The sequence below is a fragment of the Urocitellus parryii genome, chromosome 3 (assembly GCF_045843805.1).
Source record: "Urocitellus parryii isolate mUroPar1 chromosome 3, mUroPar1.hap1, whole genome shotgun sequence".
NCBI lineage: Eukaryota > Metazoa > Chordata > Mammalia > Rodentia > Sciuridae > Urocitellus > Urocitellus parryii.
Genome location: NC_135533.1, coordinates 64611086 through 64632658, shown reverse-complemented (window position 1 = coordinate 64632658; position 21573 = coordinate 64611086). Strand labels below are relative to the sequence as shown.

The 21573-nt window shown below is 34.4% G+C and overlaps 1 protein-coding gene across 1 annotated transcript in view; it reads left to right on the top strand.

Moving 5' to 3' along the window:
- The first annotated feature begins 5584 nt into the window (after positions 1–5584).
- The window catches only part of Sema3e (semaphorin 3E), a 107659-nt gene continuing 91670 nt past the window's right edge, over positions 5585–21573 (top strand). The window contains exon 1 of the mRNA XM_026384977.2: positions 5585–5695. Within this exon, the coding sequence (XP_026240762.2) occupies positions 5600–5695 (96 nt within the window). The 5' untranslated portion in view covers positions 5585–5599. The remainder of the gene's footprint in view (positions 5696–21573) is intronic.

Sequence of the window (21573 nt, the reverse complement as noted above, 5' to 3'; positions counted from 1 at the left end):
ATATGATCATCTCGATAGATGCGGAAAAAGCATTCAACAAAGTACAGCATCCCTTTATGTTCAAAACTCTCGAAAAACTAGGGATAACAGGAACATACCTCAACATTGTAAAAGCAATTTATGCTAAGCCTCAGGCTAGCATCATTCTGAATGGAGAAAAATTGAAGGCATTCCCTCTAAAATCTGGAACAAGACAGGGATGCCCTCTATCACCACTTCTGTTCAACATAGTCCTCGAAACACTGGCCAGAGCAATTAGACAGACGAAAGAAATTAAAGGCATAAAAATAGGAAAAGAAGAACTTAAATTATCACTATTTGCAGATGACATGATTATATACCTAGCAGACCCAAAAGGGTCTACAAAGAAACTATTAGAGCTAATAAATGAATTCAGCAAAGTGGCAGGTTATAAAATCAACACGCATAAATCAAAGGCATTCCTGTATATCAGCGACAAATCCTCTGAAATGGAAACGAGGACAACCACTCTGTTCACAATATCCTCAAAAAGAATAAAATACTTGGGAATCAACCTAACAAAAGAGGTGAAAGACTTATACAATGAAAACTACAGAACCCTAAAGAGAGAAATTGAAGAAGACCTTAGAAGATGGAAAAATATACCCTGTTCATGGATAGGCAGAACTAACATCATCAAAATGGCGATATTACCAAAAGTTCTCTATAGGTTTAATGCAATGCCAATCAAAATCCCAACTGCATTTCTTGTAGAAATAGAGAAAGCAATCATGAAATTCATATGGAAGAATAAAAGACCCAGAATAGCAAAAACAATACTAAGCAGGAAGTGTGAATCAGGTGGTATAGCGATTCCAGATTTCAAACATACTACAGAGCAATAGTAACAAAAACAGCATGGTACTGGTACCAAAACAGGTGAGTGGACCAATGGTACAGAATGGAGGACACAGAAACCAACCCACAAAGCTACAACTTTCTTATATTTGATAAAGGGGCTAAAAGCATGCAATGGAGGAAGGATAGCATCTTCAACAAATGGTGCTGGGAAAACTGGAAATCCATGTGCAACAAAATGAAACTGAATCCCTTTCTCTCGCCATGCACAAAAGTTAACTCAAAATGGATCAAGGAGCTTGATATCAAATCAGAGACACGGCATCTGATAGAAGAAAAAGTTGGCTACAACCTACATGCTGTGGGGTCGGGCTCCAAATTCCTCAATAGGACACCCATAGCACAAGAGTTAACATCTAGAATCAACAAATGGGACTTACTCAAACTAAAAAGTTTTGTCTCAGCAAAAGAAACAATAAGAGAGGTAAATAGGGAGTGTATATCATGGGAACAAATCTTTACTCCTCACACTTCAGATAGAGCCCTAATATCCAGAGTATATAAAGAACTCAGAAAATTGGACAATAAGATAACAAATAACCCAATCAACAAATGGGCCAAGGACTTGAACAGACACTTCTCAGAGGAGGACATACAATCAATCAACAAGTACATGAAAAAATGCTCACCATCTCTAGCAGTCAGAGAAATGCAAATCAAAACTACCCTAAGATACCATCTCACTCCAGTAAGATTGGCAGCCATTATGAAGTCAAACAACAATAAGTGCTGGCGAGGTTGTGGGGAAAAGGGTACACTTGTACATTGTTGGTGGGACTGCAAATTGGTGCAGCCAATTTGGAAAGCAGTATGGAGATTTCTTGGAAAGCTGGGAATGGAACCACCATTTGACCCAGCTATTCCCCTTCTCGGTCTATTCCCTAAAGACCTAAAAAGAGGATGCTACAGGGACACTGCTACTTCGATGTTCATAGCAGCACAATTCACAATAGCAAGACTGTGGAACCAACCTAGATGCCCTTCAATAGATGAATGGATAAAAAAAATGTGGCATTTATACACAATGGAGTATTACTCTGCATTAAAAAATGACAAAATCATAGAATTTGGTGGGAAATGGATGGCATTAGAGCAGATTATGCTAAGCGAAGCTAGCCAAGCCCTAAAAAACAAATGCCAAATGTCTTCTTTGATATAAGGAGAGTAACTAAGAACAGACTAGGGAAGAAGAGCATGAGAAGAAGACCAACATTAAACAAGGAGGAGAGGTGGGAGGGAACGGGAGAGAGAAGGGAAATTGCATGGAAATGGAAGGAGACCCTCAGGGTTATACAAAATTACATACAAGAGGAAGTGAGGGGAAAGGGAAAAATAATACAAGGGGGATGAATGAATTATAGTAGTGGGGGTAGAGAGAGAAGAGGGGGGGAGGGGAGGGGGGATAGTAGAGGATAGGAAAGGCAGCAGAATACAACAGACATGAGTATATCACTATGTAAATCAATAGAAGTGTAACTGATGTGATTCTGCAAGCTGTATACGGGGTAAAATGGGAGTTCATAACCCACTTGAATCAAAATGTGAAATATGATATATCAAGAACTATGTAATGTTTTGAACAACCAACAATAAAAAAATAAATAAATTAAAAAAACACAATTCAAAGAATTAAGAATTTTAAAGGTGGAACACATATTAACACTTCAGGAATCCAATCTAAAGAGGTTAAGAGATTCTTCAGGTTTCTATAGGTAATAAGGGCCAAAGCCAGGACCAGCATTTGGCTCTCAAGATTATCAGTCTATAAGAATTTTGGTGATGATATATACATTCATTGTGCTTTCATTCTCATGTTTTTATGGGTCATTTGAAAGGTTTTTTTCTTTTCATTATACTAGTATATTCCTGTAAGATATTCATTAAATTTCTGGGCACCTGAGTTTTTCCATCAGTGAAATAAATGAGTGGTTATTTAAATGATTACACTGTGGTAGCTTACTGTTTGGGAAAAAAATGTAAAAGTCACTAAAAGTGGATATTTACAAAATTTACATTACTCTAATGCACACTTCAGTTTTTTACATTTGCATTCTTTAGTCTTTACATTTGTATTCTTTAGTGCAGCTAAAGGAACATGTGTGCATCTTTGTAAACTCTTTGTATAGATTTGGCCATAGAGAAGCTGAACTGGTCAGAAGAGAAGTTAATACATCAGAATAAAATAAGATTGATGATTTAATAAATAATTTATATTATTACTGATGAAGAAATAAAAGCTACCACTTTTAGACTATTGCAATTATAGTAAGCTTAGAAGAAACTGGCAATTCATAAAAACAAGAAAAAGTTAGTGTGTACTTTTCCACATGTAGATGGTAACAAAGGTACTAATGACCTCATCAGAAGTAGGCAAAGTTATCCCTAGATTGAATTCACTCATGGAGTAACCCCTTTGCTGATTGGTCTGCCTCTCATTCCAGTGCAAACCTTCAAAAATATATCACTCCATTCTGGTAATATTTTAGAGTAGGGCCCTCATATTTGAATTCTTTCATACTTTACTTTTATTTTTCAACAAATTTAATCTCCTAAATTTTGCCTCTTTGTGTATTGGCAAGTCTGTGGTCTAGAATCCTGCTAATTGTAGTGAATATGTGACCTTTCTTTGATCAGTTGCACCCATCCAGGTAATGATTTTCATGGAGTACAAAAACTGGAAAATTTTAGTTAACTATCAGTATAACTGGGGAAACTTTTATAGAAAAGAGTTCACTTAGTGGTACTGATATGAAATCATACATATTTATAAAGACAAAATATGGTAGCAGCTGATAGCTTTCATCTGTATGTTTGTTTTGGTATTGGATCCCAGCTGTGCTTTTATGTGTAAATACCTTAATAAGGACAACAGCATGATTTTTACCTTGACAAAATTAGTAAATGGAAAAAAAGTTGTGTTCCAGGATTCAAGATATTCTAATCTGTCAAATTCCTGTTTTTTCCTCTCCAAATAGAGTACCTACTTTCTCTTCATCCCACCCTAACAACTTGTTCTCAAATTCTTTATTGAGGTAATAAACAACTCATCTCAAATTTTACCTTTATAAAAGATACCTAAGTTGTAAACTCTAAATTTAAAGTTAATCCTACTCCAGAAAATCTTGGGCATCAACTGTAGCAGAATAAAGACTTAAACAAGGAATACATTTTTAAAAGGAGGAGAAGAAAAAATCTTTTTCAGAAACAGAAGATATAGAAGAGTGAATAAAATGCTCTCAATTTGTTGTATTTTCTTTTATCATCCGTATTTTAGTGTTCTGGTCAATAATGTTCTACCTTCTCTGTCAAAGACGTTTGACATTGACCTTTGGAAAAGGAAGTTACCTTCTAACTAACATTTCCAAGGGGCCTCTTCAGAAACTCTTCTCCATTCGTGGTCTAATTTGGGGATAATACTCTTTCTCATTATCAAAGGCACTCGTATATAATTTTACCAACTTTAATATTGAACTGCCATATGCAATTAAATAGCTTCAACAAACAAATGTACACATAAGAGAGGCTTTCCAGATTCTTATTCCTTAAAATTAAGTATATATATCTAAAGCACATAGTTTGCAATTTCTGACATAGGCATAAATGCATGAACATTAGCAAAATCACAATTGTGGAAAACAAACTCCCACTGTTAATAACTCAGTGCAGCTGTAACCTTGATTAGTTTTTAGAATTGTACTATTGATTTTGGCTGTGGCTTTCAATACTGATTTAAAGTAGAAACATTTTTTCTTAGTTGGTGTTCATCTAAAATTAAATGGACACACTTTGAGAGTGTTTAATATAGATTTGGCATTTTGTTATACATAGAGAAGCTATAAAATGACTTTTCCACATAGCACTGGAGATTAAAGATTGTCAAGGATGATTTTTTTTTTTAATTTTAAAACATTGGGGCTGGGGTTGAGGCCCAGAGGAAGAGTGCTTGCCTAGCATGCTAGATTTAATCCTCAGCACCACATAAAAACAAAATTAAGGTATTGTGTCCACCTACAATTTAAAAATCATTTTTTAAAAAAACATAGAATATTTACCTAACCTATTACATTAGATTTAAATTTTTAGATTCATAAATTGGTAAAAGATTTTAATTTTCACACATTTAATTTATTGTCAGTTTGACTGTATAGTTGACCCTCTGTATCTGTGGTTTCCACACCCCACAGATTCATGGATTTAAAATATTTTTTTTTTAAATATTCTGTCTGTACTGAACATGCAAAGACTTTTTTCTTGTCATTAATCCCTTAACAATAAAGCATAACAACTATTTATATAGCATTTATATTGTATTAGGGTGCTATATGTAATCTCAAGATGATTTAAAATATAGAGAAGAATGCACAAAGGTTATATGCAGAAACAATGCCATTTTATATAAGCAAACTAATCATCCTTAGGTTTTAGTGTCAGAGCAGAGTGGGGCTGAAACTAATCCTACATCGCTACTGAAGGTTTAGTATATATTTCTAAACTTTTTTGAATACTGAAGTTCAAAGTTCTCTATAGCTATGAGAACATGATTGTTAACTAGTTAGTTCCAAAAGGATTGTAAATACAGTCAGGAGAAAAATGTTTATTAAAGAGGTATTTGCATTTTCTCATGTATTTCGTATATATATCTCTTTGCATTTCAGAGCTCTTGGATCTGAACAGAACATCAATATTTCATAGCCCTTTTGGATTTCTTGATCTCCATACAATGCTGCTGGATGAATATCAAGAACGACTCTTTGTGGGAGGCAGGGACCTTGTGTTTTCCCTCAGCTTGGAACGAATCAGTGATGGCTATAGAGAGGTATTGAAACATCAAACTATTTTAGAAGGAAAATAAAAGGGGGGAATTGCAAGGATATTACTTGACTTGTTTTTTTTTCCATCATTTTGATCACTTTAAATTTTTGAATGATTACTTTATTGAAATAAAATTCAGAAGAAATGAAGTCATTTTGTGAAGCGTTTATAAATCATGTCTGAAGTATTCTAGCACACCATTGATAATGCAGATTTAGAGACTTTTGCTTGGTGATGTGACATTCCTCATGCATTATGGCTCTTGTCACCACACCCACTGTCCTGAGAACTGAGTCAGAGCATGCTGAATTACTAGCAGTTCCTCTGGCCTTTATTGCTCTAATATTTAAGCTTGAATAAATATGGATGTATGACATCAGTATATGATGTTATATTGATGCTTTCCATTGGTAACACCACTAATTCAGATGGTTGCTCCTTAAACCTGGTGGAATAAGGTATAACACTAAAATAAGTAAGAGCCCAACATTTTGCACAAGGTTAACTGTAAAAAGAAGAAAAACTGTTAACTAAAGTGTACATTTAATTACACAGGGTTGAATTGGGTTAAATTTTTTGGCCTCATATCAATTTTACATGAAACACGAAGAAATATATTTTTTGGCATAAATGTATATATGATATAATCTACTTTCTTTATAGTTTATTTTTATATTCATGGAAATGGGCCATGTTCATGTTTTCTAAAGTCTTCTAAGAAAATATGACAAAAAGCATCATCCCTTAATCCTTGCCAGTTTTTAATCCATTTTTTTCTGGTTGTTACATCTATATTTCTATATACCATTCATGCATTAGGAGTTGGGACATAACTTGGTCATGGAGAGTGTGCTTAGCATGTTGAGGCCCAGGGTTCAATCCCAGTACCACTCCACCACCTTAGAAGCCAACATCTGTATACTCTTCCTGATTTACATTGTTGTTTTTAAACAATATATGTTAACCTTAGGGAGGATGAGGAGTTTAGTTTTCTGTTGCAGTAGCACAGTTCAAATATCTGTACCATATTTAACCAGCAATCCTCCAGTTACCTGCCCTCCATCTTCCCAATATACTATAACTCAAGTTTTGGTTAAATCTTATCTTTACACTACTATAAAATAGGGAAATAAAATTCACATCTTTCCTTTCTTAGCCTCCAGCCCTTTCTTCTTTCTGCAGTCTGTTTCTCCTAAAATTAAACATTATTACTTTTTAAAATCGGCTTAAATATTTATGAGTTTTACTATTTTTTCAACGGCTTCTCTACTGAAATTTTTACACTTTATTAAAAAATATGAATCTTACCCTGTTATTTTACTAGAGTTTGTCCTACAGAATTTTGAGAATTATTTATTGCTCCATTGTTTTCAAGCTTAAAAATAACTGCTGAGAATTATGATGCAATTCTGATTTCAAAGTTTTGTAGAGGGCTGGGGATGTGGCTCAAGCGGTAGCGCGCGCGTCTCGCATGCGTGCGACCCGGGTTCGATCCTCAGCACCACATACCAACAAAGATGTTGTGTCCGCCGAGAACTAAAAAAAAAATAAATATTAAAAAAAAAAAAAAAAAAAAAAAAAAAAGTTTTGTAGATAGGCTGTTTCCTGCCACCCTACTCCTGAGCCCAGACATTTAGAATCCCTCTTTTAATATCTATTTTAAAGCTCTCCCATATTTTTTCTACCATCAGTCTTTTAAGCTGTCCCATATTTCTTCTACCAGTAGTCTTTTCTCATCCATTGTGCTGGAACCCAATGAATCTATCTAGGAGAGACCCCATGGCCTCAGTTCTGGAAAATGCCCATTATTTCTCTTACATTTTTTTTTCTCCCACTCTGCTCTGGACTCTTTCTGCTACTCCGTGAAGTTAGACTCCCCCCATGGTTTGGGCTTACTGCTCAGTATTCATACTTTGAAATGTTTTCTCTGATATCAACACCAATCCCCTTTTCACTCTGTAGACCTCTGATTTCTGAAAAGTTCTTTTTCAGGAATCATCATGCTTATTGGCACCCCTCACCTTTCAGGCATTTAGATTTCTGTTTTTGCTAGTGTGTGAAGCCAGTCAGCACTTGTCCATATGTTTTAGCATTTCTAAAATGTTGCTGATATTTCTTTGGCGTGTGTACTGCAGTCTTATTTGTCCTTTTGGATTATGCCATTTTAATTCTTTTACTATCATTTTAGTGGTTGCAGAATAGAGTAGAAATTATTGTATTTTACCCTAAGTCCTTCTTTCTAACACTTTAATTTTATTTCTTCTATGGTTCTCTTTTGATTTCAAACATGTGTATATTGCTTTTTCTCTTGCTCTCTGCACTTTCATGTGCGCGCACATGCGTGGGCACGTGCACACATGACCTCCTTCTAATTTCAATAGGATATTCTCTCACTCCTTGGATGGTCTTTTTCCCACTTCAATCTTTACTATTTTTTTTTCTGCTCTCAGTGATATCATCTACATATACTGATTTTATGCAAAGGAATCTCTAAACTGGGAATCATAAGTAAGTCAGCCATAGATTGATCCCTTTATTAAAATTGTTAAAATATAACTATTAAAAGATCTCCCAAAGAATATGGCATCCTAGAACATTAAGAATACTTGTGTCGAGCAAATGGCTCTTTACCATATTTGGACCAGAATCATGGGATACTTAGGAAGAGAATCCTTAGAATCTACATTTAAAATGAGTATCTTAGGTGACTTCATGTACACAAAACTCATAACAATTTTTCTGGGCTATTGTTTCCTATGTGCACCTTGAGACCAAAAGATAGCAGCTTTCCACTCTAAAGTTATTCCCCTTCAGAGTAGGGGGAATTGAATCACCTACTTATTCTCATTTATTGTCTTGGCCTAATTGTACCCTCAGGCCTTTAATGCCAGAAGATAGGTTGTTATGGAGGAAATGACCTGTAAAAACTATGTAAGAGGGGGAGACTGGGAGAGTGATGCGGTTTTATGAACTGCCTCTTAGGGAACTAAATAGAGTAATATGTGACCATTCAGCTTCAGGGTGCATCTAGCAAGGATGTTATGGAGAGTAGCTATAAAAACTATTAAATTGAATAACTTTCTTGCATTTGGAGTAAATCCTTGTTCCATGGGGCCCAAAATTCATACATTTTGACGGGGGGCTTTTTAAGTAATACAGTTAATTCAAAGTTACAAAATCATCACTACTAAGGCCCCTCTCAGGTCCACAGTAAGGACAAGTCCCTAGGAGGGGCCCTGTGGCTTATACTTTGTTAACATAGATGTAGCTTTACCTCACCTATATTTCTTATTGTGCACTTTTTTCTTATTGTGCCTGTTTCTCCAGAATGATTAACAATAAACTGAATAGACCGTTTGTATTTCTTTTCACTTACACCAAAGTCAAAATGAGGTCTACTCCATAGACACTGTTTAAAGGAGTGGGCTTAAGAAAGGGTTGGTCCCTAGGTGGTCTACAGGCTCTGGAGATGTTATGTGTTTCCTTTGGGCAAAGCTCTCCTGTCTTGTCTGGACTTGACTCTCATTCGATTGTCTATTATACTTTTAATCCATCCTGCTTTGCTTTTTCTATCACTGGTTTCTTAATCTCTGTGCCTCTGTTTCTGCCTTGGGATAATATATATTGACCCTTTGAATAATTCCTAGTTGGAGAGGGTAGTGTCCTATGTACTTTTGGACCTTTAGCTGCATCCTTGATCTTTACTCAATGGTTGTCACTTGTGCCAGTTGTGTGACAGTCCTCCCCATAGCCCTCTCCCTTTCACACACACAAAGTGTCTTCAGACATTGCCCGATATCCCCTGGGAGGCAATATCATCATGACTCAAACTACTACATCTAGTCCACTTTCCCATAATCTGGATGCAGACCCTTTCATAAAGACACACACACACACACACACACACAGAACCTCTACCTAGTGATACAAATCCCTCCTCTTTAAATCAGTCTTCTTGAAAATATAACCAAAGCCCATTTTCATCACTATCTGACTTTCTATTTATTTATTAGTTTTTGTATCTTTTTAAATGTATTTAAATTTTATCCATAAAAGATATAAATAGCATAAATACATTAGAATTTATAATAATAAAAACAAACATCTACAAAACCACCAGTCAACTCAGAAATTAGAATATCATCAATCCCACTACAGGGATGGCTGCCTTTGTCTTCTGCATATTTCTCCCTATATCCCTTTGATGCATGGAAGCAGTTGTTACTTTGGGGTTTATGTTCATCTTTTCCTTGAATGTTATTTAGCTTTTCATGCTGTGACCAAAATATCTGGCAATAATGACTTAGAGGAGATAAAGTTTATTTGGGGCTCATGGCTTCGGAGGTTAAGCCCATGGTGGGCTACACCATCTCTGCATCCTAGGTGAGGCAGAACACCATGGCAGAAGGGTGGAGACAGAAGAAAGCTCCTTAGCTCTTAGTAGCTAGGAAGCAGAGAGAGAAGGTTGGAGCCAGGAGGACAGGATACAATCTCCAAAGGCACGTACATCCCCAGCATCCCACTTTCCCCAGCCATGTGAAACTGATATCCAATAGTATGTTGCAGTCTCCTGGGGTTACTTCTGATTTTTCTGTTCTTTCATTTAGTTTCATTTTATTTTTCAGTTCCATCATGCTACTTCTGCTTCTAGCTTATTTACAGATAGAGGGAGAATAGTAAATTAGGAGCATAACTCCAACTTTGAAACTCAAATCCTGGCTTTGCATATATAATACATGGAAAATTCCTTAATCTCTGTGCCTCTGTTTCTGCATTTTGTAAGAGGGAAAATATTAGTCTTCTCTAAGGATTAAAAAAAGTTATTTTTGACAAGGACCAAGTACAGTGTTTGGCACCCAGTGAGCACCATGTATATGTTCTTATTGTTCACTTTGACCTCTGTGTAACATTTTCCTTCATTTGAACATATCACAATTTATCTATCCTTTCAGTATCTGAGGACAGTTGGTTGGTTTATAGTATTTGGCTTTGTCAGTGTTGCGATGATTATTCTGGTAAACATCTCTAGAGGCACAGATACATGAAAGCTCTCAGGGTATGTATGCAATAGAATTGCTAGTGATAGTACATGTGAATGTCACTTGTGCAAAATGATGCCAAATAGCTTTCCATTGTGTTTACATGAAGTGTGACTCCCTCCAGCAATGTGTAAATTGTCAGTGATCCACATACACCGACGTTTCACCCAGTGGTCTCCCCAATCTACATATTTCTCAATACCCTTCCCTTGATTTTCTTGTCTCTGCACCAAGAATTTATTATTTTAACAAGTTGTAATTTCATTTTTAGTTATTTTTATTGTATTATAAGTTTAATAACTATTATTATTACAGAGTATGAAAATTAGAAAATAGAGTGGAAAAAATAATCACATTCTATAATACCAAATGTGATAAGTGTTATGAACAGAAATAAAGCAGCTTAAATAGATAAAAGAGGAAAGAGGTTGACAGGGAGAGTAGGGTGGTGAGAAAAAGATATTTTAAGGAAGTGATGCTCAGATAAAATGCCCACTAACCATATTTCAAGGTTCAGTAACTAGTTGTGGCTCATGTTACCACATTGGGCTGCAGAGGTAGAGAATTTACATCATAGTATCAAAGTAAAAGTTAATGTAAGAACCAGATCATTGAACCAGCAAAGGGTAAGACTGATTGCCCAAGTGATGGTTGATGAATAATTGTTGTGAAGAGGATCTAAGTTGTTTTTTTAATCATCAATTAAATAATAGAGAGAGAAAGATGAAGTATGATGGTAGATGACTATAGAAAGTGACAGATGGTGTGGCTGTGATGACATGCACTTCAAGTAGCTGGGTTTTCATTTTTGTTATTATTTTTTAAATGATGAGTTTGAAGAGAAGGAGAATTAGTTTGGAAGAGGCAAGAAGAATCAGTTAAAATATCTTCCTCACTGTGCATTCTGAATAAAAAAAAGCCACCACCTTTAGAGATGCCTGGTGGAGATACAGTTGTCTCAGTGGACAATCTGGTATTGATTACATGAAGAAGGTAAAGGAACACAGGGGAAAAACTTGACGTTACAAGGGATTTTGCTAATGATGTTCTAGGGGCTGTAACAAAAGTTTTGAACCATTCAAAATGTGGGGTCAGATTGGGGGCTGACTAGAGCCATATGAGTTGGGAGTCCAAGTTTTGATTGTTGGCCTGGGGTGAGGGTCAGTGATTCCTAGGGGGCTGTAGTCAACAGGGATATGTCATGATGGATTAGCCCTGTTGATCTCTTCAGGGAAGATGAATAACCTTAAATTTTAACTTCGTTTATAAAATGAATGCATAAGGCACATAGGTTCTCACTTTTTCCATCAAGGATCTACTGTTTCTGTCAGTATTTCTCCTCTTTTGCTACATTGGAGATACTCTGTCTCCTTTTATGAAAGGCAGTCATTCTGCACATGCTCTGAATCTGTTGACCTTTTTAAAGAATTGTTTGTTTTCTATCTTTTTAAATTATCATTCCTCTCTTTCTATAAACTCAACGAAAATGTGATTTTGCATAGGAGTTCATAACATTTCTGTGTGTCAAATATCCGTTTGGCAGTCATGACAAAGCCTATGGACCCTTAAATGTATAAACATAGAGGTTGAAATGCAAATACCAAGATATTACTATGTAACAACAAATCCCACTATTATATATTATTGTAATGTATCAATTAAAAATTGCATTGCTAAAAATAAAAACATTAAAAATCACCACTTTAAAGTCTGCTAAAAATGAATATATTGAAATATAGCTGTCATAATATGAGAAATAACTTGTGATATAACATGTGGCTTCTTTATTGATCTATTAAATAATAAGATCTTGCAACAGATCTCATAAGTTTCATAATTTCAAATTAATGATGATTGCTAATAATTTTTTGATATAACTGCAACAACTTTAAAGTCACATCAAAATATCTTTTATTTCTCTTGATAATGAAACTGCAGATACCACTAATTCTACTGTAGTTTGCTTTCAACATTTATATGGTAGAAATTCTAAATTTTAGTAGAAGCCAGTGTAAATAATGCTATAGTTTTCCTGTGATAGTACATTCTTGAGTTCCTTTTTTAGCCCCCAGTTAATAACTTCTTCTTGATAATTTCCATTTTATAAAGCATTCTAAAATCTTTGAGTAAAATCTCTGAGTAGAAGTAATATACATTTCTCACTTTAGGAAAGATAGGTCTTCATGATATATTCCTTTTTAGTCTGTTTCCCATTTGTTCACACTAGCACATTGCCAATAAGACCACTTTCATTTGCTGTCTCATGCAAACTCATTCTTAGATACCCTCTTCCCTAGAATACCTGAAATAAAATCCAAACATTTGTTTTTTTGTTTTTTTTTGGATTTTTTTTAGGTTTCTTTTTTCCTCCTAGCTGTTTCCTTCCTCTTCTAACAAGATTTTCAGATTCTTATGGCCCTTTCTTATCCTTCAGTTTAATTTCTAGTCTCATATTTGTATTAAAATTGCCTATTTGTGGGTTTGGGGTGTAGCTCAGTAGTAGAGTGCTTGCCTAGCACATGTGAGGCACTGAGTTTGATCCTCAGCACCACGTAAAAATATATAAAAAAAATAAAGATATTGTGTCCATTTACAACTAAAAAAAAAGTTAAAATAATTGACTATTTACCTCTCTGGGTACTTTGTAAGATGGCCCCTTTTGAGTAGGTAATGTGTTCATCTTTGAAGATGCAGGCATGAAAAGAATGTAGGCATTGAAATAATGTAAGTGTGTTGCTAATTTCAACCTTGACTGCACATTTGTAGACACCTAAGGATCTTGTAAGTAATATTTGTGCCTTAGCCCCTCCCCTAGAATGGAGTGAGGAACACATAGTGATACTTTCTAAATCCCACCCAGGTGTGTGTAATATGCATCCAAGATTGTGAAATGCTGGAGTATTATGTATCCCTATATACCCTGGGAAATTCTGATCCTATTATATGGTACAAAATGAATAGTTGTCATACATGTATATGAAATAGAACTTACAGATATGCAAACAGATAAGACTGAATTTTCCCATGCAATTTTAAAATAAGTGAGAACATATCATTTAATGGACATACTATATTATATTTTTAGGAAGCGGCTGTTTTATAAATTATTTAATTTAGTGTGTTTCCCAGACCACAGAATGCTACTCTTTCACAATGAAATTCTGCACTGTTGTATCCATGCCACATTCATAAAGACCCTTAACCTTCACTAACAAATAGAAGAGCCAATCCTGGTGTTAAATCATACCCCTCACTCGAAAACTTTTAACTTTATAATTCGATTTGCTTTTTCTATTGTGAGAACCCCCCAAATTCCAAAATAGGGTAGTTTTGTATATCATTCTCTAAAAGTCTTTCAAATTCTCACATAATGTCAGACTTAATAGTTTAGAACTCTGGTCTCATCAGTAGCATTGTAAAAACTTTTTAAAAGGGATTTTTTTCCTTGCCTTTGCTTAAAGCCTTTTAGTGGAAAGGGAGCTTTGGCTTTTAACTAGAGGAGAGGTTTAACTGGGTAAAAACATTAAAGCATCTTAAGACATTCTGATCATAATGTGCAACATCAGGACATTAATAAGGATAGAGGATTGGAAAGGAAAAGACAAAACATCCCAGTGGATGCTTTTGCTTGATTGCTTGTTGGTCATCCTGCTTCTGATCTAGCTCTATAAGATAACTGTGATGAAGCCTAAAGTCTCTAAATTGGAATGGGGATCTAGCCACAAGAATTCAGGTTTGTTCATGCTTGACTTGCCTTTTCCTTTCTTTTGTTAAAAGAGTTCTCATTAAATTTCCTTTCACTTACTAAACAATTTTTAGATTACAGTTCTGTATTCAGAGAGAACTTACAGTCTCATAATTAGAAAAGAAATGTGTATATTTCTTCTCATACCATACACCCCCAATTTATTTAGCTTTCTTATAATGTCAAGATTTAACCAAAAGAGACAGTGACAGCTTATTAAATCATTACTGATTTCCTGATTAGCAGATTTACATAGTAGAATTAAATTCTCTTTTTACATTGAGATATAGTTCAAAATTAGTTGTTTTTTGAGAGTTAATAAATAATTCATTAAAAACTCATACTATGTTAAATACATTAGCATTATGCTTGAGGAAAGCCAAATAAAGAGAAATAACTGCAAAGTACTGGCAACAACCCAATATTTTTACAATTTTTAGTAATTCAAATAGTTCAATTTGGTAATTCAAACAGAAAAGATATCAAAATAATTTCCTTGTGGTTTTACAAGAGCTAATAATATAAAATAATATTTTAAAATAGTGAAATTCCATTAACAAGTTAAAACTAGGATTATTATTATTAAGAACAGACTCCTTGCGGTAGCGCACTCTTGTAAATCCCAGCATTTTAGGAGGCTGAGGCAGGAGGATTGTGAGTTCAAAACCAGCCTCAGCAAAAGCAAGGCACTAAGCCACTCAGTAAGACTCTATGTCTAAATAAAATACAAAATAGCTCTGGGAATTTAGTGCCTAGTGTATCCTAAGCATTGTCTAAATACTTATAATGATTATTATTTAAACTAGATGAATCTAATATACTGTTATTCCCACAAAAAGTATAGAAGTATTATAAACTTTTAGGGAATATTTAATTAAATTTAAGAAACATATGGAGAAATAAATATTTAAATTAAAGACTAAATCAGTCTTTATTCTAAAATATTTATGAGAGAGAAGATCCATAGATACACATGTGATATATAACATAATTTGAATGGATTATAATGTGTTCAAATAAAATACTAGGAAACTGTTAATATGCTCGGGATGGAGACTATTTACTGGAGGTGATATATCTTAAAATTGAACTTTGAAGATAAAATTTAAATTGGCAAAAACTGGAATTAAGAATACAGTAGAAAGAGAAAGGACAGATGTTTTAGAGCAGTGTGAAACTATGGCTAATGTCCTTGGCTGAAGTAGACAGGTAGGTGGCTACATGAGAATGGGAACAGGATCCACAATGAGAGGTAAGGGTGAAAGTATGAGACTAGCTCCTGATGAAAATTGAATGCTATGCTGTTGAAACTTAATCTTTTAGGCAATGCAGGAGTCACGGAAGGATTCTGAATGTGAGCATGATATAATTAGAATTGTAGTCTAGTGTGATTACTTTAGCAGCAGCACGTTGAATATATGCAGTGAAGAGACTAGAGCCATGAAACCCTAAAGCAGTAGTTAGAATTAAAACCAGATTCTTAGAAGCCTGTGCTCTTTCCACTGTGTCACAGCATTGAGGACCTGGTTACTGCTTTGGGGTGAAATTTATGACTCCCAATTGGTCTTAGTGTGCCATTAGTTTTGCTATCCAAGCCTTCTGTAATCAGGGTTTCTTTCCCTGTGTTTCTATTCCCTTTGTATAATTGCAATAGACTCCACCAATGCTTAAGAACTAGCAGAACAGTTAGTTGCTGGTGAAAGTAGTGGAGAACCACTAACCATTCCTACAAGAAATCATATGCCTTTGGTTACTTATGGTAAGGGTTATAACCCCAGGAGGCTCCAGTATTCCATCCCAACTAATAGGTTAACTTGTCTAGTTTTGTCTTCACCTCTTGCAGTCTGTACACATATGAGAATTAATATGACTTGCTGAAAAACAAAATTATTCTCTGGAAGATACAATATTATTTCAAAGTTAAAAAATCTTATTTGCTTTTTTCCATTCCATGAGGCTATAAAAATGGATATGTTTATTTATTTAAGATACATTTTATGAAAACTCAGAATTTTCTATATTTAGTACTAAACTTTCAATTTAAGAAATTTGATCACCAATATTTCTCTGTTTCTAAATTTTGACTTGTTTTTCTGAAACTATTTACACTACTAATTTGCATATTTGTAGATATAGTAGTGTTCATTTTTAGATGATTCCATTTATAAAAATATGTGTACATTTCTCATTCTCTGAAATTTATTGAATCAAAGTTGAAAAATTTTGGACTCTAGAGTTAAATGTTGTTGAGTGGTAGATAAGCATTAATATAATTTACATGAATGTCAAATGACACTTCACATTGATGACAGCAATTGAGAAAATTTCAGCCATAAAAAGGGGCTTGCATCAGGTCACTAATGTTTGTATAGTTACAATGTTATACTAGCTCAGATGCTTTAGAGAATAGGCTTTTCATGTAACAAATTTAGTTTGGAGTCCAAAAGATTATAATTCTGACATATAAACTACTTGAATAATGACAATAATTATAATTAAGTGTAAAAGCATAAACTAATACTGATAATGTATGTGAGGTTAAAGACTACCATTTATGAGCCATTAGGATTACTTTAATGTGCCATATTCAGGTTTTTTTTGCTTTTAATGATATTTATAGGATGTATAATTACAATGTACATTGATGAATGCTGATATTATACATAGATGTAAAAAATAGAAAGAAATGTCAAAATATAAATAAGAATTTTTCATTAAAATAATGGAAATAGGAAGACAACATTAGATGAAATTATAATGGGGTTTTAGTCACTTAAATATATTCTATGAAGATAGATTACATTAACTGGATTGCTTTATTTAATTTTCTTAAAATAGAAGGGAATATTTTTGACATTTAAATTATTCCTTTTTTGTTAATTTGTTTTTGTTACCCTAATCTCTGTTATAATATCCTGTAACAATAAGCTGTTAAATCCGTAATCCTTATATAATTATTAAACTCAACAGGGAGTCACAAAAATTACTTTGTAATTTAATTTATATTTTATATTATTTTTCTCCTTTGAAATATGCAAGAATAGTAAATGGCCTGTTAATGTGCAGTGGATTGACTAAATTATATTGTAGGGCATTGTGATGAAATGGTGTGTACTTAACCTTTTGCTTTTTGTACTTTTTTTGGTACAGATAATTTGGAAATAACATTACACCCTGTTGTTTAACTGCCTTTAAAAATGTTTTGTGCAGAACAAATAGCTTAATTTTATGGGTTTTTGTAGATGCTAAACTCTGGAGCAGAACCAAAAGACATCCTTACTGCCAAAACAAATGAAGAAAATAATTTTCCTTACTAGCTTGGAAGAACATGTGTACACCATGGCTTTAAAAAGATAACTCTCCATTTCCCCTGAAGTCTTTCTTTGTCATATTTTGTCACTCGAGTTAACATTTGGCTGTAGTCCTAATTGTTGAAAGTCTGGTAAAAAACAAGAACAAAAAACCCCCAACCAAACAACAATAAAATTTTAGTAAAAGTTTACCATATATTGGATTTTGCTGTGGCGAGTGTTCATCATGTACTCATTTCCCTCTCTCCCTTCCATTTACCCATAATGATCAGGTCAGTATCCTTTTATCTACCTCCAGTGATCCTACCAACCTTTGAAAGATTAGATTATTTCCAACATCCTCTAGCATTTCCTTTCCACTTGTTAACAACATTTTCATGTCAATGAATCTTCTCTCTCAAAGTTTATTGTGATACAAGTGTGTCGATTGATACATGTCAATTAGCAAACACTAAGCAGAGACTATGTTTAAAGCATTGTTCAGATAGGCCTTGGTAGGCATATGGAAATAAGTAACTGCCTTGCTGTCTGTAATTTATAGTGTAATAAGAGAGCTAAAATTAATACACAAATCATTCTAGTCTTAGAGAAAATAAGAACACTATGGGGGGGGGGACAAAGGAGGGAGAAATATCTGTTGAAAAGATATCAGGAAAGGTTTTTGCTGTGGAACACTTGGTAAATGTGCCTGAAAGAATAATTTTGTCATTCTTAGAGCAATTGCCATTATCAGGTTTGCTGCTAGGAACAATGCGTATTCTGACAATTTTAGAAAAGCCATTTATTTTCTTCATCATCACATAGTATATTATCTTTTGTTTGTGTCAAAACTGTGAAGGGTCTGAAATTTTACCTCACATTCAAGACAAGTTAGCCTGTCACAGTTTCCTAGATTCTGTCAGAAAACATTAGACTCCTGGGTCAGAGACAAAGGACTCTATTACCCAGGCACAGCAGGCTGCAAGAGCTTCATGTTTCCATCAGTTTCCTTGCCCCTAAGTCCCACAGGGAGTGATGCATAGCAGCCTCAGAAGACTGCACACACGGTGGATAAGTGTTATATTTGAGGAACCTAAAGCTTAGAAAAACCTGAGTCTTACAAGGGAGCTGTTAGCAAATGTGTCCATCCTATGACACATTGGTCAAGAAATAAATCTTCCATTTCCCCTGAAAAGAGAGTCTCATTTCCATTTTGTTTGATTATTAATTAATTTACTCATTCATTCATTTGTTCTTTCATTTTGTGGTCCTGGGGATAGAACCCAGGGCCTTTCACATGTCAGAAAAATTCACTGAGCTACTTTTCAAATAGTCTGGACTAAAAGCTGTCAAAAGATGTATAGAAATGCTGTAGTTTACCTGGCAATAATCTTTATGAAACTGTGATTTGTATAGGATGTATAGGATGGGGCTGGGGCTGGGACTCAGTGGTAGAGCGCTTGCCTAGCATGTGTGAGGCACTGGGTTTAATTCTCAGTACCACATATAAATAAATGAATAAAATAAAGGTCCATCCACATCTAAAAAAAAAAAAAGACTGTATAGGATATTGGGCTGGGGTTTTGACTCAGCAGTTGAGCACTCTCCTAGCATGTAAGAGGCCCTGGGCTTGATCCTCAGGACCACATAACAATAAATAAAATAAAGGTATTGTGTCCAACTACAACTCAACATAAATATTTTTTTAAAAGTATATAGGATATCATGGCCTAGAAATAGAGTTTAAAGAAGTCGTCATTTTAAATAATGAAAAAATGAATAAGAAGGTATGCTAATATTTTAAAAACAAGATCCCTGTTGACAAAGTATATTAAGAAAATAATGCATTATTCTTAATTATGGATGAGGTATTCTCTAATGCATTCATGATGATAGTAAATTAATCATGAAAATCTTTCCAGTGGCAGATGATCCTAAGATGAATTTACATTTTGTTTTATATGTAAAGTCTATATATACATGTACATATTCTTAAATACCCATTTGAATAATTTATGCATCTATAATAAAATCATAATTCCCAAACCAAGTTGAATCTCAAGGTTGAATGGATCTTAGAAATCTCTGAGAAAAATCTATCCCCCAGAGCAATCATTTTTCCCCCCAAAATAGTAGGTCAGGTAAAGTCTAAAGTATCTGCAGCTTTCATTTCTACTATCCATACTACCCTCCTCAGGTTTAGGCAAAGCTGTGATCTAAACTGACATTGATATATTAATATGATATTTTTCCTAAATCATATATGATACATTGAGGGATTCACTGAATAAAATCAAGAACATATACTTTAGGAGTTTTATTTTTAGTTTTTTTTAAAATAGTGTTTATTTTATATCCCTGTTTTTATCCTTTGTATTTTTCTTGTGTGGCAACATACAAAAATGCATATGCTTTCACTTAAAAGTTACATGCTGTACTATGAAAGCTAAAGAGCAACTGATGCTGAACATCATTAGCAGAAAGTTCTTTGGGACTCAGTGCACTAACAAGAACATCAGAATACCTAAGAACACTTTATACCTATGATTCAAACCACAGAGTGCTTATTGCTATGATAAAAATCTAATCATATAACAATTATTATAATAAATTGCCACTACATATTCCCTTTGGTACTCATGTGGCAGCACTTGTATTTGTTGGTAAGTGATGAACCTCTTCCATGTCTGGATAATGCCTTATCTGATGTTTCATGGGGCATGGCTAAAAAAACAAACAAAACCCTTAAATTTTGAACATATTTGGGATTCAAACATAAACATCAAATTTCAAAACCTAAAATGTTTACAGGGATGAGTTGCATAATAATAATTAAAAAAAAAAAACAAAAAACCCTGAAGCCAGTCAGGGAGTACATGACCCATTGAAAGAAGAGTTCAGATGTTAACTCCAGTGGAACACTATCTCACAAGCATGCATATACCCAGTGTGGCTTGTCTTTAAAATTTTTAAAGAGAAACCAAAGATCTGGATTTACACACAGGATTTCTCCTTTTTGAATGTTGGACACTGAAAATAGTTTGCTCATTAAATAAAAAATGAACTTCAGTCAGCAACAATATTTAGTTTGATAACCAGAGCATTTTTCCCATGCTGACAGAACACAGAATGGGATGATAATGGGTATAGGGAGAGAACACTTATGAGAACTTACAGGAACAAACTGCCAAAGATGGAAAAAAATCTGGCCTACCAGTGAGGGCTAGAAGTAGAGTCTATCAATAATAAACATTGTGTAGTAGTAGGCTATACCTGAATCCTTTTTAACAAAGACTCCTAAGGATTCTTAAGCTTCCCAAGGAGGAAGAAGATGTATGTAAAAATATGAATAATAATTTGAGAGGTCCATGCTACTTAGCTAAGGCATTTCTACTCCTTTCACCATAATGATAACTTGACAGCATAAGGGTGACTGCCTACAAAAAGGTGAGGGAACCAAAGAAATTTTGATCTAGCCCTGCTTTATTGGAAGTAATGAAAATCAAACAAAAAACCCCAAACAAGAAAAAAACCCACATCAGCAGTGTTCTCTGTTGAGAACCAGAATCCTTCAAAGATAAAGTCCATCATGATCTGACCAGCGGAGTCCACAAGAATGACACATTAGCATGAGGTTTGCTCCCATGGAATTCTCAGGTGAACACAAGAAAGGATGCAGACTGAGTATTTTCATTTTGGTGGGACAGGGAGATTGACCTAGCACATCTGGAGATAAACTATTAGCTAGGAGGCTTAAGTTCTCAAGGTAAGAGAGATGTCTGTGAACGTACCAGTTGCTACAGTTACT